The sequence below is a fragment of the Mesoplodon mirus genome (assembly GCF_964341445.2).
Source record: "Mesoplodon mirus genome assembly, chromosome: 10".
In the NCBI taxonomy this organism is placed as follows: Eukaryota; Metazoa; Chordata; class Mammalia; order Artiodactyla; family Ziphiidae; genus Mesoplodon; species Mesoplodon mirus.
This window is the reverse complement of record NC_138986.1, coordinates 87,261,348-87,285,716: the sequence shown is the minus strand read 5'-3', so window position 1 is coordinate 87,285,716 and position 24,369 is coordinate 87,261,348. Positions and strand designations below refer to the sequence as shown.

The 24,369-nt window shown below is 39.0% G+C and overlaps 1 protein-coding gene across 1 annotated transcript in view; it reads left to right on the top strand.

Moving 5' to 3' along the window:
* Positions 1-24,369, top strand: part of LMBRD1 (LMBR1 domain containing 1) — a 109,834-nt gene that overhangs the window by 62,147 nt on the left and 23,318 nt on the right. Inside the window, exons 9-14 of the mRNA XM_082633457.1 lie at positions 3,865-4,017; positions 14,205-14,269; positions 14,627-14,729; positions 15,285-15,389; positions 17,032-17,181; positions 18,549-18,627. Coding sequence (XP_082489583.1) covers positions 3,865-4,017; positions 14,205-14,269; positions 14,627-14,729; positions 15,285-15,389; positions 17,032-17,181; positions 18,549-18,627 — 655 coding nt within the window. The remainder of the gene's footprint in view (positions 1-3,864; positions 4,018-14,204; positions 14,270-14,626; positions 14,730-15,284; positions 15,390-17,031; positions 17,182-18,548; positions 18,628-24,369) is intronic.

Sequence of the window (24,369 nt, the reverse complement as noted above, 5' to 3'; positions counted from 1 at the left end):
AATTATAAGATTAGGTTTATCCCAGGAAGGTGAGGATGATATGTTAGAAAATAAAGTAGTTTAATATATTGAGAATAAATGAGAAACATAAACATCTTAATAGATGCCAAAGAGTATTTGGTAAGAGTCAATTTGTAGTTAACGATGTTTAGAGAAAATTCTTGCCAAATTGGAAGAAAAGAAGTTGTTTAGCAAAGGAGGCCTACCGTGAGCATCGTACCTAATGAAAGAAACGTTCTCACTAAAGGCACATATACGACAGGGATGTTCGTATCCTATTCCTAGTCAGATAGAAAAGAACGTAGGGGTAACTGTGGAAGGGAGAGGAGAGAAAAGGGGAAGTAACTTCTGTTATTTGCAGATAGCCTCTACCAAGAAAATCTAAAAGAACCAACTGGCAAATTAATAGACCTAAGAAGAGTTCATCAAGGTGTCCAGATACAAATGTACAAGATCATTCACCAGGTGGAGGATGTAATAGAAAATGACCTTATTTCCAATAACTGTGAACTATAGAATAATAAGAAATGTCAGAATCTTTCTGGTGGAAATTACAAACTTTATTGAAATACATAATAGAAGACTGAAATAAATGGAGAACTTCATCCGTTCCTACTTGGGAAGATTCAATATTGTAGAGATGACAGTTTTCATACGTTTAGGTGGAAATTCAATACAGTCTATAAAAGATAAAAAATGAAATCTTTATAAACCTCCTACCATATACTAAACAAATTCAGAATTTAAATCCAATATAACAGTTACAAAATGTTAGGAGAAAGTGAAAATCAAATTTTATTTTGGTATGTAGAAGACCTTTCTAAATAAGACTCAGAACTCGAGTGCAAATTGAGCAACTGGTGAGCTTTAAATTTTTATGTTTTTAAATTTATGTACCAAAAAAGTGGCACCAAAAAGGAATTTAAAGAACCAAAAATAATTTGAGAGGAAATAATCTGCAATATAGCTGATATATACTGAGCATCTTTAAGTCAAGAAGAAAAAAAGACAAGAAATACATAGAAATAATGAACAAAAGACCTAAAGAGACAGTTTACTGAAGGAGAAATTAAACTCTTCAGTGAAATTATGAAGTGATGCTTCAGCTCATTAGTAATGAGTAGGTTGACTAAGATCCCAGTTTGTGTGGGACCTGAGGAGTTTTCCAGAACATGGGGGGGGGGGCTTTTATTGCTAAAACCAGATGGCTGGTAATTAGAGCGACTCAGTATTTTTTTTATCCTTTAGAAGTCTTTAAAATTTTTACCTTCATCAGGGGTTGATAAGAATTTGGGGATAGGAATACTGTTTGAGGGAATATAAAATATACAGCTTTTTAAAGAAAACTGAATGTTGTCACATGCACCTGTACACACAAACGCACAAACAACATACCTTTTAATAATTAAATTTTAATGCAACAGATGCCTAGGAGCCTGTCTTACTGGATTGTATGTATGTGCTTGTACCCAGGTGAATAAGGATATTCATGTCCCTGCCCCCTCAAAAAAGAAAATAATCTAAATGTTCAAAAATAAGGTATTTGTTAAATGAAAATATCATGGTATAATGTGCTGTGCAATGATGAAAAGGAATGAGGTAGATTTATATAGCTTAGAGAACATATCTTATGAAATTAAGTTAGACTTTCTCAGTTTAAATTCTGGCTCTCCTGATTATGCAGGTAATATCTGTGGGCCTTATTTTCCTCATCTAATAAATGAATAAAATGCTGTTATCAACCTCAGAGTTTTATTCGGAAGATTTAAGGAGAATAAGGCACAGGAAAAGTTACCTATTACGTAAAACAAAAACCATAAGTATGTTTACGCAGAGGGACACATGTAGACACATAGATACACATGGTCTCTGTGACGGCGATAACCACAGAAGGGGGGTGGTCGTTGGGGACCATGGGAGGAGCAGCTTTCACGTTTTCCTGTTTTTCCAACAAAGGATATTGTTTATATGCTGTGTAACTTCATTTCTTTCTTTCCAAATGAAATAATTGGTTGACTGCTGGGTGTCTCTCCTGGTGTCTGTCGGACCACAGTTCTCCTTACGCTGGTTTAGACAGTTGGTACAGCGCCTCCATTCATCCCACTGATGCTTCAGCAAATGGGCAGATAATTTGAGTGTGTTTTCAGTGGACCCTTAAATCAGCTTACTAAAAAATTGTTTTCCTGAAATAGGGAACGCCAGCAGTGAAATAAATCTACCTTGTTGGTATCCTTTTGATATAAGAATGGCAGTTTTGAGAAAAATTGTGTAGTTAAGATATAAAGTACCACACACTTGAAGTATCGTGGCCTGGATCTGTCTTCTGGAGGGAGGTATCTTATTCCTCTGTTTTTCAGAAAATACCCTTCTGTAAGCTTGCTTTTTGAGGGATACAATTTGATAATAACCAGTGTACCTAAAGCAGTGAAGATAGTTAAATAATAATAATAGTCCCATGTATGCAAAGTATGGTCTCTGGACCAGTAGCATCAGCATCTCCTGGGAATTTGGCAGAAATGCAAATTCAGGGCCCCACCTGAGACCTAACTAAGTCATGTTCTCTCGGGGTAGGATCTAGAAACCTGCATTGAACGGACTGTCCTATTGATTGTTATGCATGTGAAGTTTGGGAAGCAACAGGATCAGGAACAGAACATGGCAGTGGCGTAGTGTAGAGAGGTCGCTGTGACCCTGACATCCCCTTATGAAAGGGTATCCGGGCTGTTTGCGTGTGTCCCTTATTCCACATTAATGCTGCTCTGGGCTGTGCCGCAGAGCACACTGGCTGGCGTGTCCCTCACCATCCTATTTAAACCTTGATAGGGATTTTTAACACTCTAATTATCTAACGCTTTTACAGTTTAAAAACGTCCCGGGCATTCCCTGGCAGTCCAGTAGTTAGGACTCAACGCTTTCACTGCTGAGGGCCTGGGGGTTCAATCTCTGGTTGGGAAACTAAGATCCCACAAGCTGCATGGCCTGGCCAAAAACTTTAAAAAAAAAAGAAAAACAAAATGTTGTCCCATGTAAATATTTTCTTGGTCCTTCCAATAAAAGCAAACAAACTTATATTTCACCTTTTTAGTATTTAGCAGTTGTCTTGTTATTGTGGTTTATTACTGTACCGAGTTGAAGACACTTATGGGCAGGGGGGGAGTTCGAGTGGGAAAGTGTCCCTCCGATGCCACAGAAAGGTACTGCTCATGGTTACGGTAAATATCATATGGAAATAGATGAGAATTATCTGTCAGATAGGCCAGCCGAAGAAAACATGACTCATTTGCCAATGTAAATGGAGATAAGAAAGTGCTGGCTCTTAGCAGTTGTTATAAAAACCTGTGCACACCACATACTAGTACTGCATCACTCTGCTGGTGTTTGAATCAGGGACTGAGAAGCATCAGCTCAGATACACTGTAACACAATCACTTGACCAAAAGGAGAGAGAGCGTAGGACCAGATATGTTAAGATAAGGGATAGGATGAGGAATTTGGAGATGAAGGAGAATAATTGAGCAAAGAACATAAAGTGCCTCATAAAAAGGGTGTTTTTAAAAATATTTGTGTCCACATGACTTTACCGTATACGGTATTTGGAAAATAGGGATCGAGAGGAAGTTCAGCATTAAATGTACACACATTCACATCACATTTTGACACTGATCTGGGTTCAGAGATGTGTATCGTCACATAGAAGTTGTTGGGTTCTTTCTTTTTTCTTTTTTTTTCCAATTTGTAAATTTGCCAAAGGAGTCAAATCAAACCTAAAAAAGTTTGTGTTGCCTGATCTGCTAAATCTGATGGGTACTTTATAAAGACCTTAATGGTAAAAAATACTGTTTTATTTTGTTCTGTTATTTGCAGAGCAAAGATGGTCGACCTTTGCCAGCAAGGGATAAACGTGCCTTAAAACAACTTGAAGAAAAGTTACGAACACTTAGGAAGAGAGAGAGGCACTTAGATGTCATTGAAAATAGCTGGTGGACTAAATTCTGTGCCGCTCTGCGTCCCCTGAAGGTAAGTGGAGTTCTACAAACTTATGCTGTCACTCTTCCAAGTTTCTGTAGTACCTCTCAGAGGGGTTGAGTTCTCCTTGTGAGGCATTGCAGCATGGAACTTAAGAGCATGGGTTTCGCAGTTAAAATAATCTGGTTTTAAATCACAGCTCTGATATTTGGTAGTTTGGGCCAGGTACGTAACCTCTCTGAGCTTCATTTACTCATGTGTAATGTAAGTATTGTAGCAGAGGCTTGGGGGAATTTAAATTAAAATATAGGTAAGTAATGTGGTATTCTCCTGGTTTTACAAGGTTGTACTTTTCTGTGGGAGATCTGGGACCCATATTACACCTTTCTCAGATAGGCAGATTTCAATATTCAGATTGAAAATTTCAGTAGAATTTGCTTCATTGTGAGGTGGCATGTTTCTGAAAGTATGTAAAAAGGTATTATTTAAAATGGAAAACCATTAATTTCCCTTTTTTTTTTTTTGAAACCATCATTAGCTAGCCTTAAAATCTTCAGACTGTGGTCTTCCTCTTATAATTCAAAAGGAAATGAGGAAATGCACTGACTGCTTCCCCTAAAAAGCTTCTCTTTTGAAAGACTTCTTCAAAAACATACCATAATCAGTTAGATCTACTGTGTATCACTTTTAAACCTTTCTTAAGACTTACCTCAGTCCCTTTTCCCAAGGTGACCAACTTTATTAAGTGTGCAGATTGATTTAGCCAAATGTAGGTATGTAGGTATAGAAGATCTACATCACTACAGAAAGCTACTTTACGTCTTCCCCTGTGCCACTGAGCTCAGACTCCAGCCACCCACTGATGGCCTTCTGTCACTGAGGTTTACTTTTATGTGTTCTGTGGAGTCATGGCATATATAGGCTTTTGTCTGGCTTCTTTGGCTCAGCACAGTGCTTTTGAGGTATCATCCACGTTACTGCATTTCTTTTCAGTGGTTCATTTTGTTGTCTTGCTAAGTCGTGTTCCAGTGTGTCTGTATCACAGTTTGTTTATCCACTCACCTGTTAGTGGGGATTCGACTTCTTTCCAGCGTGAGGCTATGATGATTAATGCTGATATGAACGTTGTGTACAAAACTTTGTGTAGACAGCTACACATTCATTCATTTTTCTCGAGTAAATGCCTAGGAGTAGAATTGCTGGGTCTAATGTTTAATACACATTTCACTTTATAATAAGTGAAGTATTTTTCAAAGTGGTTGCACCATTCTGCATTCCCACAGCAGCATGAGATTTCCAGTTGCTTCACATCCTTGTCAACTCATATTGTAACTGTTTGTGATAGTTGTTCTAATGGGTGTGTAATCTTATCTCATGGTTTTGATTTGCATTTCCCTGGTGACTAATGATATTAAGCATCTTTTTTGTATTCTTATTGGCCTTTTGTTTATCTTTTCTCAAAGGCCTGTTTAAATCTTTGGCCACTTTTAAAGTTAGGTTTTTGCTTTATGAGTGAGTTATGAGACTTCTTTGTATATTCTGAATCAAGTACTTTGTCAAATTTGTGTATTTTTTTTTTTTGGTTTTTTTTTTTTTTTTGGTTTTTTTTTTTTGCGGTACGTGGGCCTCTCACTGTTGTGGCCTCTCCCGTTGCAGAGCACAGGCTCCAGACACGCAGGCTCAGCGGCCATGGCTCACGGGCCCAGCCGCTCCGCGGCATGTGGGATCTTCCCGGACCGGGGCACGAACCCGCGTCCCCTGCATTGGCAGGCGGACTCTCAACCACTGCGCCACCAGGGAAGCCCAAATTTGTGTATTCTTAATGTTGACCCCTAGTTTATGCCTTGCTTTTATGTTGTCTCAACACTGTCATTCAAAAAGATGTTTCTTAAGTTTTTATAGAGAGCATTTTCTCCTGAGTTTCTTCTAGATGATAGTTTTAGTTCTTATATTTTAGGTTTGTGGTCCATTTTAAGTTAATTTTGTGGAATGATGTGACTCAGGGGTCAAAGTTTATTTTCCATATGGATAGCTAGTTGTTTCAGCACCTTTTTTTTTTTTTTTTTTTTTTTTTGACAAGACTATCCTTTGCTCATTGAATTTCCTTGGTACTTCTGTCAAATCGATTGTATATATGTGTGGGTCTGTTTCTGGACTCTCTGCTGTTCCGTTGATCTACATGTTCTTATGCTAAAACTTGATTACTAGAGCTTTATAATCAGTCATGAAATCAAGCAGTGTCAGTTCTTCAGTTTTGTTTTCCTTTTTCAGTATTGTTTTGGCTCTGCTAGATCCTTTGCATCTCCATATAAATTTAGAATTGACTCGTAACTCCACAAAACACCCAGTGGAATTTCTCTTGGATTACTTTGAATCAGTAGGTAAATTTGGGGAGAATTGTTATCTTAATATTGAATCTTCTAATCCATGAATGTGATATCTTTCTGTTTATTTATGTTATCGTAAATTTCTCTCAGCAGTGTTTTGTAGTTCTCAGTATAGAGGTCTTGCAGATATATTGATAAATTTATCTATATCTTCATTTATAATATTACACATAAACCCACTTGTAAATGACCTATTGCATCTTTACACTGGCATAGCAGTAAGCCTCAAGTGCATAGAAAAGCTTGGACTGGGTTCTTGGATATCAGTGACTGATCAATACATCACCTTGTTTGTTATGTGTTTGTGTTTAAGAACAACTGACATAATGTCGATTCATTAACATTGAACTTAGGACCAACAGCAATATAACTCATGCCTGAACAAAACTAACACATGTGTTTTCTCAGTAATCATAGCCTTCTTAGTCTTAGGAACCAAACAGCACTTCAGCACTATGCTTGGGGGCCATTTTAAACAATAAAGTTACCAACAAAAAGCACAAAAAATGCAAAGAATGTAGCACTGAATAGACCACTTACAGGGTACTTGTTTGCAGTGTGAGAGCTGAAACAAGAAAGCAGAGTGTGGCCTGGTTCAGCCTCAGCTAGGAACTTGAGCATCGGGTGACTTAGAATTTTACCTCTCTGCATGTATCTGCAAGACTGCCAAGAGCCACATGTATTGATTTTAGGGTCATAAATAAATTTTAGTGAGCAGTGGGGCTTGCAAATGCCAGAGAATCAACTGTACTTATAAGTAAAAACAACAACAAAAATCCCCAAGTCCAGCAAGTTTTCTCTCCAACTCTTACTGCAAAACTTTGTGTTAAGCAAAGACAATCTGGAAAACATTGCATGGTAGAGAGAAGAGAAGATTTGGAGGTGGGCCTAAGATTGATCTTAAAACCCCCCAAAATTAGGTGAAATAAGCCAGTCACAAAAAGATAGATACTGTATATGAGGTACCTAGAGCAGTCAGATTCATAGAGACAGAAAGTAGAATGGTGGTCTCCAGGGGTTGGGGGCAGGAGGTATGGGGAGTTGTTGTTTAATGGGTACAGAGGTTCAGTTTTGCAAGATGAAAATAATTCTGGAGATCGGTTGCACAGCAGTGTGAATGTATTTAACACAACTAAACTGTACACTTAAAAATGGTTAAGATGGTGATTTTATGTTATTTGTATTTTACCACTATTTAAAAAACCAAAAACAGAAATGGCCAAAAAGCAGGTAGAAATGAAGAGAGTTGAACTCAGAGGGGAAAATGGGAGGAAAATACACTTAATTTCAGAAATGAAAAAAAAATTACAAGGTGTCCAAAGGAGAATAGAATCAAATAAAATTTAGTAAGGGGAGGCTTTGAAGAAAGCCAGAAAGATAACCAAGAGAAGGAAAACAAGATGAAGTAAAAAGGATCAGAAAAAGAGTGTTGAAATGAAAGAGAAAAAAAAAACTACCTGTGTGTAGTGGTTTCCATGCAGTAGCAAAACAAAACAAATTAGCAGAATATTGAAATGCATAATCTCCCGCAAAACACCAAAAAATAAATAGACCTGAGTCCACGTGTCATGAATATTCTGTCGTGGTCCGAACGCTGGTTGGAAAAGAATTTCCAGACACAGGGCAGAATGTAGAGAAGACAGGATTTATTAGAGGGAAGGGTCGCTGCCAGGACAGCGGGCTGAATTCCTAGTAGTCAGGGAGAGTCGAGCCCGAACATGTGCTGTTGTGGATCAGTTTTTATAGCCAGAAAAGAAAGGAATGGTCTGAGGTAAAAATTTCGTTTACTGATTGGTCGAGGCACATATACGTTCCTTCTATTGGGTGGGAGTGGGGCAGGGCAGATGCCTTTCCTTATTTGCCCAGGTGGGCATCGCCCAGGTGGGCTCAGGAATTTCATAACCATGGCAACATGGGGGGGAGGGCGAGTAAGAGTCCGGTAGGGGGTGTAACGCTGACACTTTTTCAGGCAGGGTTGTCCTTTGTCCTTGAGACACCATTGTCCTTGGAGCACCACATATTCTATTTCATGAATAGACATGAAATAGACACTTTGTACCTGGGAAAGTTTATGTGCAATTTCCTAGTAAAACTGACTTCAAAATTAAAGAAAAATCCTCAAGATTTCTAAGAAAAAATCAACTCACAAGGGCAACATTGTTAGACTTTTTAAAAAAACATACAAAGCAAGGCAGGAATGGATGAACATTAAAAAGAAACAAACAGGGGCTTCCCTGGTGGCGCAGTGGTTGAGAGTCCGCCTGCGGATGCAGGGGACACGGGTTCGTGCCCCGGTCCGGCAAGGTCCCCACATGCCGCGGAGCAGCTGGGCCTGTGAGCCATGGACACTGAGCTTGCGCATCCGGAGCCTGTGCTGCGCAACGGGAGAGGCCACAACAGTGAGAGGCCCGTGTATGGCAAGAAAACAAACAAAAAAACTCAATGAAAATGTATGACCTGTCGACTGAAAAAAAACCACACACACACAACATGAGAGTTGTGAGTCAAGTTTTATTTGGGGCAAAATGCAGACTATAGCCCGGGAGACAGCCTCTCGAGTGGCTCTTAGAAACCGCTCGCAAGAGCTGGGGGGAAGGGCAGTGTTCCGTACGACGGTGGTGACAGGGCCCGTGCAGCCAAGCACACGCTGAGGCAGAGGCTATACGACGGTAGTGACGGGGCCCGTGCAGCCAAGCACACGCTGGGGCAGAGGCTGTACGACGGTGGTGACGGGGCCCGTGCAGCCAAGCACACGCTGGGGCAGAGGCTGGCTGCTAGTCCTGAGGAGCAGACATCACCACTGATGATTTCAGTGCTTTTCTAGATGCGAGGAGATGCAGGAATCGGGCTCATAAAATCGTCTCCAGAAAATATCTAACTATATGAAGGTCTGTTCTGCCCGTTTTTCCCAGAGCACAGAGGGCCTCACTCCTGATCTCCACCTTGAATTCCTTTCAGGGGGTGCTGAAGGTCAGCGGCTGCAGTGGTTTGTGACTTAGTCCTTGTAGAGGCAGATGGCAAGTGCCAGTTTTTAGTTGGCAGAACCAAGGAATTTATATTTAGCCAAAATAGCCTTTAGAAAAACAGTTACGGAATGCTGTACCCATGAGCTCTTTTGAGAAGTCCACTCGTTGCCAAGCTTTGACCAATTAAGAAGTGAGAACGTAAACATCAGCGAAGGAAAAAATGGTGAACATGTAATATTGTAGGTCTGTGGAGAGAAGGTGTGGGTTAGGGCAGAGAATAAGGCAGAAACGTATGTGCTGATGAATAGACATAATGTAATTAAGAAGGGAGAGAAAGAAAAGTAGAATTTCTCACAGATTACTGTGTAGGCAATAGGTAGGAGTTGGACACGTAAAAACTAATAAATTGTTTAGTAAACGAATGAATAAGGGAATGGGGGCTAAGGGCACTTGAAAATTTAAGTACACTAGAACAAAACTATAAACCCTCTTAACAAAAGAACTAAAAATCAAAGAGCAGGGAATTCACATTAACTGGAGAAAGAAACACGGGAAATTACAGTTATCAAACAGCAAGATATTTTTGAGACAAAATGTGTTAGTCATATCAATAAATGTGAATGAACCTAACTCACTATTAAAAGAAAAATTTTTAATTTTCCTCAGAAAGCAGGATATAACTATATCCTAAAACAGTGATTCACAAAGGCTAAAAATGTGTATTGAAACATATACTGAGCAAATGGAAACAATAAGAAAGCAGGTAATGATCGTGCTATTAGACAAAGTAGGATTCATGCCAAAAACGTTAAATCCAACAAAGAATCACTCTCACTTTTTGTGATAGACAGAATGCCTCTGTCTTCCCCCAGTGATGTCCACACCCTAATTCCTGAAACCTGTGAGTATAATATACACAAAATGTCAAAAGGGACTTTGCAGATGCAATTAATGTTATAGACTTTAAAATACGGAGCTGACCCTGGATTACCTTGATGGGCCCAATCTAGTAGCACAAGTCCTTAAAAGCAGAGAACTTCCATGGCTAGAGTCAGACAGATGTGCTAAAGTAAAGTGTAAGAAAGAGACATTCAGAATGTAAGACTTGAGCTGCCATTACTGATTTGAGGATGGAGCGGATGTGAAAAGGAATGCAGGAAATGAGTGCCCTCAAGGAACTGAGAGGCTCCCAGCTGATAGCCAGCAAAGAGATGAAGACCTCAGTCCTATAACCTCAAGGAGCTGTATTCTGTTCCTCAGACTTGATCATCTCAATCGACTTATCTTCAAGTTTAATGATTCTTTTCTCCTGACTGATCAAATCTGCTGAACTTTTCACTTTGTTTTCTAGTGAGCTTTTTGTTTCAGTTTTTATATTTTTCATCTTGAGAATTTCAATTCCCTTCTTTTTTTATAATTTCCACTTCTTTGTTGATATTCTGTATTTGGTGAGAAATTGTTCTCATGATTTGTTTTAGTTCTTAAGACATGCTTTTCTTTAGTTCCTTTAACATATTTAAAATAGTGGCTTTAAAGTTTTTGTCGAGTAAGTTCAGCCTCCTCAAGGACTTCCTCGAGGACAGTGCCTGTTGATTTTTTTCTTCTATTAGTCATACTTTCTTGCTGCTTTGCACGTCTCTTTAATTTTGCTGTTTTGTTGTTTGTTTATTTTTGGTTAAAACCTGGGAAATTTTAAATAATATAATGTGGTAACTGGAGATCAGAGTCTCCCCTGGATTTGCTGTTATTACTCTTTGTTGTTGTTTGTTTAGTGACTTTTGAGGATCAATTCTGTAAAGTCTGTATTCCTTGTTGTGTGTAGTCACCCAAGTTTCTGCTTGGTTACTTTAGTTAATAACTGGACGAGAATTTTCTTAAATACCTAGAACCAGTAAGTCTCCCAGTCTTTGCTGAGGGACCGTGTGTGAGTGGAGACCTGACTTCAGCACCGAGGCTGGCACTTACAATGCTGCCTTCACCTGCACTTCCTGCTCGTGCAGACGGAGTTTCAGGGTCAACCACAAGTGGACATGTAGGCCTCTCCCGTCTTTCCTGAGCGTGCACAGGGCCTTCTTCATTCCCAGGAATATGTGGAAACTGTTCAGAGCACCTGTGGACATCTCATTCCCTCGGTTTCCAGTTTAATCTTTTCAGTTAGTTTATTCTTTGCCTGATATTGACTAGCTCTTGTGGCCATGAAGTTCATTGGCTGCCTGTAAGTTTTTGACAGACACTTCTGCGGAAAAGGAATTTTTGCACTGTGTGAACTCCAGTTCAGGCCAAACGCAGACAGTCTTGCAAATGGGATCTTCCACGGCATTACCAGGCGGGTCGAGGAATGGCAGTTCTCTGGGAAGGGGACTCTGAGAGAACTTCAGCCCCTTTCTGCTTTCGCAGGTGGCTGCCAGGCTTATGGCTTTTACAGGCCATCTACCATGCACGAGAGAGGAGGGATTGGTACTAGAGCCAGTCGGAATTCCACGGTGCTCTGTGCTCTTACTGAGATTCAGCCGTTTTTCTTGAATAAATGCTCCTAGATTGTTGCATGCCTCTGGTTAATTTCCAGAGTGTTGAAAAAGTTGATTCTGACCATTTATGCCAGTTTTCTCATTGCTTTTAGGGGGGAAAGGATTTTCAGAGGTTCTTATTCTGTTACCTTTACTGATGTTATCTCTTTGGCTTAATTTTTACTTTAAAACTGACACTATAGCTAGTGTGGAATATGTAGCATTTAGGTCAGCCCAGGGTGGTCACCACTGACATGATTCTGGAAGTACTAACTTAAGTTCTTATATATAAATATATACAGTTTCCTTGGTCTTTATAAAACATTTATCTTATTAATATTTTTTCTTTGTTTTGTAAGTAGCTGTGATTAAACAGTCTAACTCTGGGTCATTCATCTCAACAGACTGGGAAAGTAGTTAAGGATTTTCTTTTCTTTTCCTCCCCCAAAATGGGGATCAGGGGAGGGGAATGTTAATTTCTCCTGCTGTCTCTGGGTCATGTTCCTCTACTGCTCATTGGTAGTTGGCAGCTGTACTACCTCATGCTACAAGCTATTTCTTATCAACAGGCTACTTGGAAGTAATATGTTTCCTCAGTGTAAGGATATTGTCTCCAGTTCACTTAGGCATCGAGTGCCGTGCTCATACCTAGTAGAAAAAGATTGTGTGCGCTCCTTTACCTGCTACTAATAAACTTCTGTTACTATGAATGAATCACTTCAAACTTATTTAGCAATGAAACTTTTTTTAAAAATAAATGAATGCTCAGGTGAAACCCCGTATGTAAAATGGATACATGCAAGGGTTTTTATTTCAAATGATGCCTATAGTCGTTTTTTTTTTAAATAAATTTATTTATTTATTTGTTTATTTTTGGCTGCATTGGGTCCTCGTTGCTGCGCGCAGGCTTCCTCTAGTTGCAGCGAGAAAGGGCTACTCTTGGTTGTGGCTCGCGGTCTCTAGAAAACAGGCTCAGTACCTGTGGCACACGGGCTTAGTTTCTCCATGGCATGTGGGATCTTCCTGGACCAGGGCTCGAGCCCGTGTCCCCTGCATTGGCAGGCGGATTCTTAACCACTGCGCCACCAGGAAGCCTATAGTCTTTTTGGTCCTCTCTTGCCAAGCTACTTCTTCCAGTGAGCTCTAAAAGCACTCTTTCAGAACTGAAGAGTTCCCTAGAACACAGTCCTAAAATTTATTTCCATATTCATCTTTATATGCTGGGTAGGATAATGGGTTGTTATTCTACTTTTTTTATCCTGTCAGAATTCTAAAATATACTCAACGATCATGTGAAATAAGATGAAAAATCTCCTTAACATTCATGATGTTTTCCATCGATTCCTATCAATTCCAGGCAAAGGAGAAACGAAAACACTTAACTGTACTTAATAGGACTCTTCCTTTTGGCTCTCGCCAAACATAGATTTCATCCCTATTTTATTCTGAAATTTTATTCCTTAGGGACCCAGTTCCATCGTTGTTTTCCTTGTTTTCTGTGGTCCTACTATAAAGTTCCTATGCTGTCCTTTCATACTTCATACATATCCTTTCATACTATAAAGTTCATACTTGAGTACAAGGAGGTGTACGATGCTTATTACCACATTCTTCCACAGAGAGAGTTGTACGTGACTGTTTCTTCAGTGCTGTTAGCACTCTATTTCAAGAATATTATCAGTTATGTAGACTTTTCTAGGCTGTGGTGTAATCTGTTTATAAGATATACACAGCTGACCCGTGAACAGCATGGTGTGAACTGCTCAGGCCCACTTAAACATGGATAATTTTCAGTAGCACATATTATACCACCATGCCATCCGCAGTTGAATCTGTGGATATCGCAGGGGGTGCCGACTGTAAGTTCTATGCAGATTTTTGGCTGGGCAGAGGGTCAGTGCCTCTAACCCCTGCGTTGTCCAAGGGTCAGCTATATAGTATCTCATTACTTCTGTGAGAAAATGTTCCAAATTCTCTGTTTTAACACCAGGTTAACATAACCTGATGAGTTTCTCGGTTTTGGTTTTTTGTGTATGTGTGTTAGTCTTAATGTAGTTTTCAGTTAACTTTTTATATTTGAGTATAACTGAATATAAACCTTTTCTTGGACCTAGCACAGAGTCTCATTTGTTTACTTACCAATGAAAGCTTTCAAATGCAGTGTCTCTTTTGTGTTTTTGTTCTCAAATAGTCTCATAATGAAACTTTAGATGATGCGCGCCTAGGAGTACATACTAAATGATTCCATATTAAATTAAAGCTTATCTTAGGTCACTTTTTAGATCATTGTCACATGCTGGTAAGTCAGATTGAGCATAACGGTTTTGTGCTTTTAATATCAACTTCTAATGATTGATTTTCTCTTTCTTTGCTTTTAGATCATTTGGGGAATATTTTTCATCTTAGTTGCATTGCTGTTTATAATTTCTCTCTTCCTGTCCAAGTAAGTACAGTAGACACATTTTCTAAAGCACTTACACACATCCTATGATATTATACATTTTCCACGCTGAATTCCATTAGTGTAGCCTATCCATCTTAAGTAGCAATTTTACTTGAAGTGTTCTATAGCATTAACTCAAAGAATGACTAAAAAGCCCCAATAATAGACAGTATTTCTTGATTCTATATCAATTGAGCAATATCTGTAAGATATTTAAGTGAGGTTTAATTTGTTATCTATGGTTTTCTTTGACTCCATTGAGTCTGCATGCTTAAGTTATAATGATATTCTTTCTAAAGTAACTGAAAATGTGGTGCAATAGATAAATTCACTCTTTATACATTTTTTTTGTTATAGTTTGGATAAAGCTCTTCATTCAGCTGGAATAGATTCTGGTTTCATAATTTTTGGAGCTAACCTGACTAATCCACTGAATATGCTTTTGCCTTTACTACAAACAGTAAGTAAAAGAATCATCCATTTTATACTCTAGCAAACATTGTCACACTCTATCAAATTATTATGTTGACAAACCTATTAGTACTTGGAAGTATATGCTTGTGCCCTCTGCTGATTTGGCTTTTTATTTACATATAACTTCTATGTTGATATGTTGCTTTAAAAATTATTGTATTGATGTATTACTGAGCTCTCATGTTATACATAACTTGATTTGGGAATACATTATAAGACTTAGGGTGAACTTTTCCAAGCACTTCCCGTTTTTACTTTTTAATGAAGTCTTTTATTCCATATATAAATGTAATTTTTAGTTTAATTTGTTATAGGATTTTTCTTAGGATAATGATACTGAACAATTTGGTAATAGTTTGGTAGTTTGGTAATTGTTTCTTGGAGGGTTTTTTTTTTTTTTTTTTTTGCATTATCATAGTAACCTGATCAGTGTTGATATTTTAAACATTGCCAAATATGAACAATGAATTTTCAGTTAATTATACATGACTTCTAAAGCCCTTATTGTTTGTGTATTAAATTTAATTTTATCTTTTTTCAGGTGTTTCCTCTTGATTATATTCTTATAACAATTATTATTATGTACTTTATTTTTACTTCTATGGCGGGGATTCGAAGTATTGGCATATGGTTCTTTTGGATTAGAGTGAGTATATGTTACAATATCATTTTGATTTTTTCATCATTTTGTGCAATAATCTCCATTATTGCAAATTATCTTAGATTTATAATATATAAGTTGTAAATATCTTGATACCAAAAATGGAAATACTACCTTTTCGCTTCATGTTAAAATAAAAGTGCTCTTTGTCTACAGGGAGATTTTGCCCTCCCGGATACATTTGGCAAAGTCTGGAGATGTTTTCAGTTGTTATAACTAGGAGGCGCTACTGGCATCTGTTGGTTAAGGTACAGGGATTCAGTTAAACATCTTGCATTGCACAGGGCAGCCTCTCTCAGCAAAGACTTATCCAGCGGAAAACATCAGTAGTGCCGAGGTTGAGAAGCCCTGGGCTAGAATGTTCTATTATTTTCCTTAGTGTTAGGCTGCATGGAAACACACTGAAGCACAACTGGATGCATGGTAGCTCAAAAGATGGCCCTTACTACCGGGAGTGAAAGATTACTGGATGTTTGGAGAAAGGGTTATTTTCTTCTCAGAGTCATCTTGATATAAATTAAGAATTTTAAAACGAGATACATCATCTTCATACTTCCAGCTGTGGGTAAAATTCAGTTAAATAGTGGCTTGAACTAATGAAAGACTTCTTGCTGTGGAAAATTTTTTAAATCTAGTATTGCTAGATTAAGTCTAACATCTCTGGATTTCTCTTGGCTTCTCCCTCATGATTGTGATATGGCTGCTTCAACCCCATTTATTCTGTCTGTGTTCCGTCAGGAAAAGGTAGCTAGGAGAAGTGGTGACACCTATATAAAAAAGCAAGGCTTTCCCGGAAATCCCCAGCAGACTGCTTTCCTTTTGACGTTTAATGTTTTATCACTACCAGCCACTACTAGGCGTAGGGAAGCTGGGAAATGTACATGTTTAGGTGATCCTATCCCATCCAGTATTGGAGTCCTGTTACTCTATACTGTAGTACAATCTAGTAATAAAACAGGGAGGTGCTATTTTAGTTGCTAGAATAAAAGTGTGCTCTGCCGTTGAAATGAAGCCCGTCACCAGGCTCCTTCGATCTGTTACCACATGTTTTAGTTTCCCTCCTGTATGGATACATGTGAAAATAGCTGTAGTCAGATGAACATAAATTACCATAAACTATATTATAGTTTTATAGTAGAGTATAATATGAGGATATCGTATTTCATAGAAATGAGTATTTAAAACATGTGACATGTCTGTCCTTGGGAAGTAATATTATATAAAACTCAAATATACTACTAATACTTAGAGTTGAAACTCCTCTAATCTTTAGATAGAATGAGAAGTAGTTCTCAGTTCTTAGCTCTAGGAACTTCTAACAGATGCTATTACATAATAAGTTTAGAGGATTTTTCTGAAACAGACCGTGTGAATACAAATATATTCTCTAGGTCTCGAGTTTTTAAAATAAACATGAATCTAAACCTAAAAGCTTTACAGGGAAAGCTTTGTTATTCTTTGTTATTCTTATAATTATCTGGAAAGATTAAGAATTCTTAGCATTTATTTTGGGAAAAAGAAATGGTGGATTGAACTGTGTTCATTACCCCCGAACAAAGGAGTGGGACTCAGTCCCTTCCCATGAAACGTGTTGCTGAAATACCGTCACTGTGTTCTTTCGTTCCAGTTGTATAAAATCAGACGGGGTAGGACCAGGCCCCAGGCGCTCTTATTTCTCTGCATGATACTTCTGCTTATTGTCCTTCACACTAGCTACATGATTTACAGTCTCGCTCCCCAGTATGTTATGTATGGAAGCCAAAAGTACCTAACAGAAGTAAGTGCAAACTTTAAAAAAGTCATCATTTGGATATTTTAAACGTAGTGAAATCTAAAATCAAATTCTAATTTGTGAAAGCTAACATAAAATATTAGCTCATCAGGTTAAACTTAATATTGCTCAAACTAGTTTTTCATTCCATTTTTCTGCATGTTTATATTTGCTTCATACAAGTTCTTTTTAAAAATAACACTGAATTTCATTACAGCAGTTCCTTAAATGGATCCCATGGTGCCAAGCTACTGAGCTGTATCTCAGCACTTTGCTAAAACTCATAATATTTACTCTAAAATAATATTTTAAGTAAGTTTATTAATATGGCTCCCCAAAAAGTTTTCGTGTGCAGAAAATTATGTCTGCTCATTGGTACCATGAATCCCATAGAAGAGACTTTATAACTCTTTTATTTGTACGTAACTATGCTTTCTCTTAACATGACAGGGATTCTCTTACCTGTTACAATGATTCCTTGGTGTTGATCTTTCAAAAGCCAGCTGTGATTCCTAGTTGTACCTGGCGAGCTAGTTTGAATATTTTGACAGCTTAAAATATTTTGACCATATCTAATTCAGCCTTTGTTTAGTTTCCTTTTCCTAAAATATCTCTTGCTCTACCTTCTAACAAATCAAATCAAATCCATGTTTCAGGGCCCAGTTCAAGCCTTACTTTAATGGAGTTTTTCATTATTAATCCAGTCTGCCTGGGTCACTCCTTTATCCTGTACTTCCTCCATTCTTTCTTTACTCTAATATGTAATTAGGAGCAAACAAACAAAATCTAGTAAGCACATCAGACCTTCAATACCATCCATAATATTGCTAAGGATTGAAAAGTTAGTTCATTGAAAAATATTAAGTAACAATGCCAGTGGATCAAAGATAAGGCACGATCATAATGGAGGTGACGAATGACACAAGTTTGGGGAACAATGCTAGAAGGTCACCTTAGTCATTTTTTTCATTTCTTACACCTTTTATTCTCTTCTTGCCTTATCTCCTGCACCTGGTTCACTAGGTCGTGCTTATAAAACATGCTTCTATGAATGAATGAAATAACATCATGCTTTTGCATGGATGAATGATATTCTTTTCTTATCCCACCGTGGAAAAATAAGTAGGCTGTTTCTCTGGGCAGAAGCTCTGTTGTTCAACACAGGGCCTAAAGATTGTTATAGGAAAGCCCTAATGTTAAATTTACCCTAAATCTTTTTCTTCTAGTTGCAATTTTATGTAATATACCTTTTAGAATATTAGCTAGATGTAGTTTAATAGAAAACAGTATAAAGTTCATAAAGTGATTACTTTTTAATCAAAATATATTTATTAATATACTATTTATATTTTAACTATATTTTCATCTTTCAGAGCAATATAACTTATGATGCCCATAAAGGCAATTCAACCCTTTCTGTTTCAAAGAGATGTGATGCAGATGCCCCTGAAGGTAAAGTAGGTTTTATCACCCATCTTAGAATTTATAGCTCTGTAAGAAAAGATGTGTCTTGCATTTTGGTGTCTTAATCATTTGATGCATTTGTTTTAATATGTGGTGACAAAGGAACTTCTAGCAAGAAGACCTTGGTCTCTTCAGTAGAATATCTTGGTAATTTACTGATTTCCATTAGGGAAAGTATCATTACAAAGTAGTTACTTTTGAAGAACAAAACGTAGTTATTATTTATCACATGTACTAGTATAATGAGAAACATTCTAAATGTCTTTTTTCATTGTTCTTAAAAATTTCAGGAGAGTTTTGGTGGTATCTGCAATTTTTAGGACTGAGACCAGAAGTACCTATGACCTAGAACAACTTTTGATCCATCCAACTCTAGTTACCTTAGCTAATAATAATAATGTCAATGATGACAGCGATGAACTATTAAGAACATGTAATTGTATTTCAGACACTGTGCTAAGTACTTCGTGTGTATTCTGACAAAAACTCTGAGATCCTGTGCTCTTAACCTCTGTGAATTTTGAGACAGTCTTTTTTTCTGTTTTCTATGTGCTAAGATGAGGTTTTTTTCCCCTTTGAATATTATAGTATGCTGTCCTGATTAAGGATTCTAAATTGATTCTTTCAGGATTCGCAAAAAGTTTTTTCTACTTTTGTCTTCAAAATGCTTTTATTTCAGGGTAAAATAATATGTCACATATAGTATATTTCTTGATAAATCATTCAGGGGTACCGTTATGGAAAAGATAAATTTGGAGTTTTTTACCAGGGTCAACTCTGGAATATGGTAGAGTAACAGGAATAGGTACAGAGTCCAGGGTAGCCCAGTGGAAGAAGTATGGAGCTCTACGTGGAATCACTGGGGCGGCGGGGGTGGGGGGCGCTTCAGAAAGCAGGGCTTCGGAAAAGGGAGAGAGCAGTGCTGCCTCTCAAGGTGAACGAAGAATTTACCTGGTTTGTGCATCAAGGGGAGGCTGTTCTAGGCAGAGGAACAAAATGCTCAAACGTAATTCGCTTAAACTGTAAAGTTTTGTGGTCCAGCGAATGTAAAGCACTGTTACTGTTTTGTTGTTTTAATTCTGGAGGGGTGTGGGTTAGAGGGAGGGAGAAAATGGGATTGCAGAGTTAGGACTCAAGCCCCGGAAGGCCTTGGAAGAGTTCTAAGCAAGGAAGTTGAAACTGTGGTCTGGTTTGTTTTCAGTAACTTTATTATAACAGAGAGAACGGGTTGGAGAAGTTGAGAGCAGAGCGTAGAAATCAATCGGCTGGGAGAGGCTGCCAGCAGGGGCTGTGTGCAGTCATGCAGGAGAGATGGCGAGAGCCTGGAGTGAACAGTGGCCTGGAGGGTGTGAGATGAAGAGAGAAGCAAGAGGATTTCTGCTTGCTTGGGTCTGAAGCAGGCAACAGAATATTCTAGAATGGCCCTCCAGTTACTGAGTAATGGGGTAAATTTTGGTATCAGCAAACTGAGTTAAAAATGGATACTAAGATAAGAGAAGAAATGTAAGAAATGATTAGTTGACTTGAGATGTCTCACAGACCTTGAGGCGGAGATTTCGTGGGCCCTTGGATATTTACATAATGAACTCAGAAGGTAGAGAGAGAGGAGCGTGGAGACCGGGGCTCGGAGGAGGATGGCTACGCAGGGGCAGGCGGGTGAAGCAGGTGTGGAGAAGGGGACTGCACAGAGGCGGTGGAGGAGAAAGCTAAGTGCAGTGAATAAAAAGTGATATACAGCCGTGACTGAGTTTATATTCTTCACAGAAGTTATTTGTGGAGATTGAGAGGGATTGGATGGAAACTAGAGCAGGCATGCAGGGTCAGGGGAGAATCTCTGTTTTTTTCTTTTTAAATGAGGAGAGACTTCAGGGGTGATGGGATGGAATTAATGGAGCAGGAAAAGTTGAAGAAAAATATCAGAAAGGATGAATGATGGGCCAGTACCATCCAGTTCTGGAGGAGATGGTATTTAGAACATCAAAGACTGAATGCTTTAGCTAGAAGGACGGATACCTCTTTCTCTAGAGCAAGGAAGGAAGCAGCAGTATGGACTCAGATAGTGATTTCTTAGGGTGAACAGGAAGTTCTATATGATTGTCTCATTTTGCTGTGAAGTTTAAGTTCACTCATCTGCTGAGAATTGTGTGGGCCATTGGTCACAGAACTGAAGAAAGTGGCAAAAGTTTTGATCGGTGAACAGAAGAAGGATCTGACTGAAGATAAGTTAGTGATAGATAAATATGTCAAGGGCCAGAGATGAAATTATCTTTCTGTATTTTTGTTGAACAAATCTGTATAGCTGGTACCATTCTCCATCATTGCCTAGGCTGTCTGGGAAGGTGGGTTGAAGGACTGAAGTAGAATGGTAAGCCACGGACAAGCTAAGAGTGAGAGAATGAGACCTACCGCAGAGTCCAGGGTGTAAGGGAAAGAAAGGAAGAGACTAAAGCTGGGAGAAAAGAATAAATCAAGAGATGAGATGGGGAAACAAACATGAAGAAGAAATAATAGTAAAAGGTTTCTTTTTTTTTTTTAACATCTTTATTGGAGTATAATTGCTTTACAATGGTGTGTTAGTTTCCTCTCTACAACAAAGTGAATCAACTATACATATACATATATCCCCTTATCTCCTCCCTCTGGTGTCTCCCTCCCACCCTCCCTATCCCACCCCTCTAGGTGGTCACAAAGCACCGAGCTGATCTCCCTGTGCTATGTGGCTGTTTCCCACTAGCTATCTATTTTACATTTGGTAGTGTATATTTGTCCATGCCACTCTCTCACTTCATCCCAGCTTACCCTTCCCCCTCCCTGTGTCCTCAAGTCCATTCTCTATGTCTGCGTCTTTATTCCTGTCCTGCCCCTAGGTTCATCAGAACCATTTTTTCTTTAGATTCTATTATAGGTTTCTATTATAAATAAATGTGACTTGATTTTCCAGCTCTACTTTTGTAATGAGTTTAGTCCCAGGTTTTTTACTTTGAAATGTACATACACACGTCACAGCAGGGTTGATAGTTGAAATGCTTTGGGTTGTCATTTTTAGCTCAGTGAAAGTAGAATGAAAAATTACTGTTGAGTTGATTTGTAATTTTTTTTTAAGAGGGCACTGATCTTGAAGATCTAAAATAGGTTCTGTTTCTTAAATTCTTACAGTAGTATTGAAACCTTAGCAGAGAAACTTCAAAATTAAGTTGCACTGGTAAAGGTCTTTAAAATGCCCTTATATTGCTAACTGAGTGAATTTTTATGTTATAGATCAGTAAGTTTAGTTAAATCATACCCTTGGCCATAACTTTTCTATGAGTCACATTCAGTATTTTTCTTTTTCAGTCTAATCTAATTTATAGTGGCTTAAATCAGGGGTCCCTAGCCCCCAGGCCACGGACTGGTATCGGTCCATGGCCTGTTAGTAACCAGGCACACAGCAGGAAGTGAGCGGCAGGCAAGCGGAGCGAAGCTTTGTCTGTATTTGCAGCCACTCCCCGTGGCGCACATTACCGCCTGAGCTCCGCCTCCTGTCAGACCAGCGGCGGCATTAGATTCTCATAGGAGCGTGAACCCTACTGTGAACTGCGCATGCAAGGGATCTAGGTTGCGCGCTCCTTATGGGAATCTAATGCCTGATGATCTGAGGTGGAGCTGAGGCGGTGATGCTGGCACTGGGGAGCGGCTGCAAATACACATCATCATTAGCAGAGAGGTTTGACTGCACAGAGACCCTAATAAATCAATTGCTTGCAGACTCATATCAAAACCCTATCAGTGAGTGGCAAGTGACTATTAAGCTGCATCTGGTGGCAGGCTTTAAGTTGGAATCTGACACTTATTTTAGTCTGTGCCTGGCCTGCCCATTATTTTATTTACCACTTCCATCCATGCCTCTTTCCTGCACTGCATCCTTGTCTCAGTCACAGTTTTTGGTAAGCCCACAAGATAACCGTAGGCAAAATGAGTAAAACACAAACGTCGCTGGGGAGCTTCTTTGAAAAGGGAGAAAGACTCAATAATGAGACAGAAGACTCTTTTAAGACTGCCAACAAAAAGAAAGCTGCATTTAAAAGAAAATACCAAGAGTCCTACTTAAGTTACAGGGTTCATTGCAATAGGTGATTCACATTCTCCAAGCCCGCTTTGTATAATATGTGGTGACTGGCTATCCAACAAAGCCATGAAACCTTCAAAACTGCTTTGCCACATGGAGACCAAGCACCCTGCATTAAAAAGCAAGCCTTTGGAGTTTTTCAAAAGGAAAAAACATGAACATGAAGAAAAGCAATTATTGAAGGCCACCACTTCATCAAATGTGTCTGCAATGAGAGCATCTTTCTTAGTAGTTAACTGCATTGCTAAAGCTAGGAAGCCCTTTATATTGGGTGAAGAGTCGATCCTGCCTGCTGCTAAGGCCATTTGTCATGAACTTTTAGGAGAAGCTGCAGTTCAAAAGGTGGCACGTGATCCTCTTTTGGCTAGCACCATAACTAGACGAATTGATGAAATAGCAGAGGATACTGAGGCACAATTGTTAGGATTAATGAGTCACTGTGGTACGCAATCCAGGTTGATGAGTCTACTGCTGTTGACAACAAGGCAACAATGCTTGTTTTTGTGGGATATATTTTTCAGGAGGGTGTGCATGAGAATATGTTATGTGCACTTTTGTTACCAACCAACACCACAGCTGCAGAGCTCTTCAAGTCTTTGAATGACTACATATCAGGAAAACTGAATTGGTCATTTTGTGTCAGTGTATATGCATGGATGGAGTGGCTGCCATGACTGGACGGCTTTCTGTTTTCGCTACTCGAGTCAAAGAGGTCGCTTCTGAATGTGAGTCCACACACTGTGTCGTCCATAGAGAAATGCTGGCTAGCCGAAAAATGTCACCTGAACTTAACGTTTTGCAGGATGTGATTAAAATTATCAACCACCTTAAAGTACATGCCCTTAACTCACGTCTGTTGGCGCAACTCTGAGGTGATGGACGCAGAGCACACGTCTTCTCTTATACACAGAGGTGAGATGGCTTTCTAGAGGTAGATCACTGGCCGGAGTTTCTGAGTTATCAGAGCCGCTCCAGAGATTTCTTTTAGAAAAACAGTCACCACTGGCACTACACTTCAGTACACTTCAGTGACACAGAATGGGTCACAAAACTTGGTTACTTATGTGACGTATTCAACTTGCTCAAAGAAGTCAGTCTGTCACTGCAGGGGAGAACGACAACTGTGTTCGAGTCGGCAGATAAAGTGGCTGCATTCAAAGCCAAACTGGAATTATGGGGGCAACGAGTGAACATTGGGATTTTTGACATGTTTCAAACATTAGCAGAGATTTTGAAGGACTGAGCTAGGGCCTTCTTTCTCCCAGCTGGTGCATGGTCACCTATCTCAGCTTTCAAAGGAGTTTGAGCATTACTTCCCAACCACAAAAGACCCCTGAACTGGGAAGGAATGGATCCACGACCCATCTGTGAATAAGCCAGGTGAATCGACTTTGTCCGTGCTAGAAGGGGATCAACTGCTTGAGATCGCAAGTGACAGTGGCCTTAAAAGTATGTTTGAGACAACTTCAAATCTCCATACATTCTGGATTAAAGTCAAGGCGGGATATCCTGCGATTGCCACAAAAGCACTGAAAAGCTTGCTTCCATTTCCAACATCCCATCTTTGTGAAGCAGGGTTTTCTGCAGTGGCAGCAACCAAAACGAGATCACGGAGTAGACTGGAC